Genomic DNA, 4,547 nt, shown 5'->3' on the forward strand with positions numbered 1-4,547 from the left:
TACTTGGTTATGTAAGTGTGCTGCAATGTGCCTAGTGTGCTGTTACAGGATGCATTTGAAGTTACTTCTTGTTTTATTTGTTGGAATTTGAAATAATGGATTTGAGGAGAGTAGGCTTGTTACAGCCTTACAGGAAGAAATCACGCATGATTTTTGTCAAAACGGTTGGGCCGTGTCTCGAATGTGTTAGTTGCTGACAAGTTCAAAGTTGGAAGATTTGGTTTCAAATTAATGTCATGGCAACTGATAATGTCAGTGTGAGCTGTGTTAGCCAAGAGTATGAAAGTCGTTCGTTGTTCTATGGTTTCTTTCTAATGCTTTAAACTACTAGTGAAAAGAATAATATATTGTGCGGAAATAACATAGTTTTATATCTACTATCAAGACTGAACTTCAGCAACTTTTTTAGTTGCAAATAATTTAAATGTGGCTACAACAACAACAATGCATTTTGATAAGTGAATCAAATAATGCTTACACTAAAGCTACTTGGGCTTATAAAAACCTGATTAAAATATCATGCTTTTTTGACAGAAGGATTTTTACTGTTATTGAGGCAGCTAACAGTAACATTAGACGAATACTTACCCTTCTTTGATATTTGAATCATTGCTTGTATGTGCTACCGTTCCCTTACTGTCAGTGTATGCAGGACAAACAGTGGCAAATTGACAGAACCGACATTTCCATCGCTCCTCTTCTGGAGCACAAGTGGCTTCTTGTTCTCCAAGCCAAAACTCAATACAACAACGCATTTGATTCTTTAACCACTCAGGATCATATGCAAATTTATCTTCACCAAGCAGCGAATGATCTTTCTGATACTCATATCTGACATGAAGTAAACACAATCATGTCCTCAAAAAATCAAACTTTAAAGTTTATATAAGAATAGGGTGTGTGAAATGGATCCAAAACTTACAATTCCACACTAAAAATCCTGAGCTTACCTCAATAAAAGCTGATTGTGAGCAGGGGCCAGCATCCTACACGTATTGTTGTAATATTTCACGACATCATCAAGAGTCTGCATTTGCAAATAATGAAAATAGAAAAGAAAAATCTGTAAAAGGCATGCTTCAATTATAAATCAACTGAATCTTTTTCAGCAGAATATTGTGATATTGTAAAAAATTATACACTTAACAGTGAATAAATATAAATCCTGCATGGAAACTTTGAGATGCATTTCCCTAGAGGAAACACCATGCTCTAGTTGTCCCCAGTAAGGTAATTTAAATTTATTTAATATTTAGTTTATGAATGAATATACACCTAATCTTGTGCAAACACAGAATCACATAACCATCTAACTTATCATAATTCATAAACCAAAAAAGAATACAATGACAATGACCAAGAGAACATTATGAACTTAACAACTCAATCTCCTATACTTACAGATGCAGAAAATCCAGAGTCCGCACTTATCACTTTCAGATCTTCAGATAGATTTTGTTGAGCATTTAAGCCAAAATAAGTAAAAAACTTTTTCCAAGGGAAATCATCAGCAACTAAATTGTCCCACAAATATTTGTAACACATCAATTGAAGCCTGCCAAAAGTAAGAGGACAAGATGATTCAATCAAATGCATTAGCTTGCAATTCCACATCCAACAGAATGAAATAAATGGGAAGAATAAACATACCTTCCATTTCTTCGTTGTGGTTCAGCAGGAAGTGTATCTCGAGCACGAGTCTTTGTGTCAATTAGTATTGGATTATGATCATTTTCTGTTAACGGCATCTGAATTTCATCAATTACTCCGACTATCCATATATCTTCTGTAAAGCCTATTCTGATATCAGAATTAAGAACAGTTCATCATGATCAAAATTCCTCCAAATCCTACCAATAAAGACATAAGTAGATTTAAAGTAAATTCTATCATTTATCTAAAATCTAACATGTTACCTATAACGTCAAAAGCTTAATTCACCCAATGGTAGTAGATTTGTCCATTTAATGGGTTGATACAAATAAAAATTGGAGCATAATACAAGAAGAACCCAAAACAATTTCAATAGAACCTAAAACAAGTTTTCTACTGTATAAAATATTTCTAATTGATTCTCAAAGTAATGCATAATTCAATGCCTCTTCCATCGCTCATAAATATGCCATGGGCGCACCTTATAAGAATTATTATAAAAGGTTCAATCCAACCCAATATAAATTGTATGTTCTCTTTCCTTTGAGATCCAAAGAACTTATAGTCAATAAGAATAACATTATGTGCTGCAGTGTTAGAACTACACATTCACAACCTGATTTATAATGTTATCAAAACCTATTTAACTTATGAGAACCTGAGGATTGCCTCATAAAATGTCATTAACTTACATTGGCAGTTCACGAGTTAATCCTTCAAAAAGTAATTGATTCACACCATTTATGAAATTAAGAAATTTCAGGGCCCAATAATCTTCTTGCGATTTGACCTTCACTTCCACCCGTTTTATAACCTGCACATTAACACAATCAGTGCTGATCGATCCAAATTAAAGTTAAAAAACCTGACCAAATAGAACATAGAAAGGTTCAAATAATCATAAAATTTTTCAATCTGATATGAAGAAAACAAATAAAAGATGAACTATGATCATCTAATCAATAACAAAAAACTTCTGCAAGTAAGCTATTTTATACTGTCACTTTAAGAGATGTCATTTCCATGTAGTGATTTAGTGTTGTTATGGAATTTTACAATAAAAAATGTCTAAACTTTCAAAATTTCATGTGGTCAAAGCAGGAGAATTGAGGTTTGAAGATTTTCACACACACCTGGATAAATGGCTACATTGCTATAAATACCAATAGCATCAAGTACAATTATATCTTAATAGCACAGTTGACCTACAAATTTTTGTCTAATAGGTACCTAAAATATGCTTAATTAAACAGAAAAGGCAGGTTTGCATCAGAGAACGTAGCTCATTGCCAAATGTTAGATCTCAGTATAACCTCTCAATCAAATCTCATCTTTTGAGCCAAACCATTAGAAGGTGCACTTGAGGTTTAAAAGCTGGCAATTAAAACACAGTTACACCAATGGATGGTGATAGCACATTCATGAGAATGGTAACAGATTGCAATAACTATAAAACCTTGGACAACACTTTAACAGATTGCAAGTAGATAGTACCTCTTCTTCAAGTTTCGCATGCCGAGCAATGCCAGCTTTCATAACTTGATTGGTCTTTCGCCCTCCAAGAAGGAGAGAAAATTCCATTTGTTTTGGGCACCATTCCTATCACAACATTTAATAATCAGGGCTAAGCTTGTGCCTATTTCCAAAATAAAGACAAAATCACGTAAGGCATCAATAACTATCTAAAAGTACTACACATGAATGCAAAAAAGCTGACATCAAGTAAGACTCCACATGACATTATACACAAGAACAATTGGTACTCGTAGGTAAATGAATCCAATTAAGAAAAAAAAAATCTAGTTTGAAGCTTAGGCTTTTAGCTGAAATCACATAATTGGTTTTATATCTAAGGTGAAGTAACAATCATATAAGTGAGTCAAATGAAGAAGAAACCATGGCTTTCCTAAATCATAATATTAAGTACTTTATGTCAAACACCATGAACACCCTCTAACAACCTAATAAAAAAAAATTGAAAATTGAAAAAATAAATATGGATACCGTAGATGTAAGATCAGTTACGGACAAGCCCCGTTTTCTTCTGAAGCGATGTAGAAAGGAATCTGGAACAGTGGTTTTCTTGTGTGGGGTAACCAATTTGGGTGAATCTTCGATATCAGGGTGGTGAGTGTGAGAGTCATTGCCACCCAATAACTTTCTTTTGGATAGAACCGTGATTGACTTGATGGACAACACATTTGTTTGAAAATGTGGGGAAGAGAGTTGTGATTGTGTTGATGATGAAAAAGGAAAAGAAGAGAGAGAAGAAGAACGAGTGGAAGCTAAAGCGAAAGCAGCTTCAATGAGAGACATTTCTTCGTCAGTGACAATCTCGATGGGAATATTAAGGTTGGGATACGAGGATGAAGATGAAGATAAAGATGAAGATGTTTCGCCCATGTTACTGTTGGATTCACTTATCCAACAACCTCGTCCTCGTCTCCCGTTAAAATTGACCGTTGGAATGCCCACATTACCACACACATGGAGAGAGAGAGAGAGAGGTTCAACCTTGCAAGAAATAAACTTGTTCGGGGAGGTACAACCTAACAAGCAATAAACTTCTTCGATACTCCTCTTGCTCCATAAGCCACCTCTTCATTTTTGTAATAATACATTCAATAAAGTTATGGGTTTAATTAAAGTTTCTATTTTTTTCCAAAAAAAAATTTCCAGTTAAGTTTATGTAAAAGTAAGTGAATTTTACTATTTTTTTTTCTTTAACGTGAGATCCATTTATTTTTATACGAGTGTAAAAGAAAAAAAATTTATTACATAAACATTTTATCGTAAAGTTATATCATACAACTAATTTTTATTTTTTTCTGATTTTAAAAATTTTATGCTATAAAAAATGAGAAAAATGTTTGTCATTTTAAGAAAGAGAAAGA

At 33.4% G+C, this 4,547-nt stretch overlaps 1 protein-coding gene across 1 annotated transcript; it reads right to left on the bottom strand.

Annotated features, from left to right (window-relative positions):
• Positions 1-414: 414 nt before the first annotated feature.
• Positions 415-4,155, bottom strand: LOC133303185 (exonuclease V, chloroplastic-like). Its single transcript, XM_061503063.1, has 7 exons — positions 3,658-4,155; positions 3,148-3,252; positions 2,346-2,467; positions 1,651-1,800; positions 1,402-1,555; positions 951-1,027; positions 415-831 (listed from the first exon to the last, which is right to left on the bottom strand). Exons 1-7 carry the CDS (start codon positions 4,054-4,056, stop codon positions 585-587), a joined length of 1,254 nt encoding a protein of 417 aa, XP_061359047.1. The 5' UTR covers positions 4,057-4,155; the 3' UTR covers positions 415-584.
• Positions 4,156-4,547: the final 392 nt, after the last annotated feature.

The sequence above is a fragment of the Gastrolobium bilobum genome, unplaced genomic scaffold, assembly GCF_033153095.1.
Source record: "Gastrolobium bilobum isolate Gb01-03AN ecotype WA unplaced genomic scaffold, APGP_CSIRO_Gbil_v1 utg20955, whole genome shotgun sequence".
NCBI classification, from domain to species: Eukaryota; Viridiplantae; Streptophyta; class Magnoliopsida; order Fabales; family Fabaceae; genus Gastrolobium; species Gastrolobium bilobum.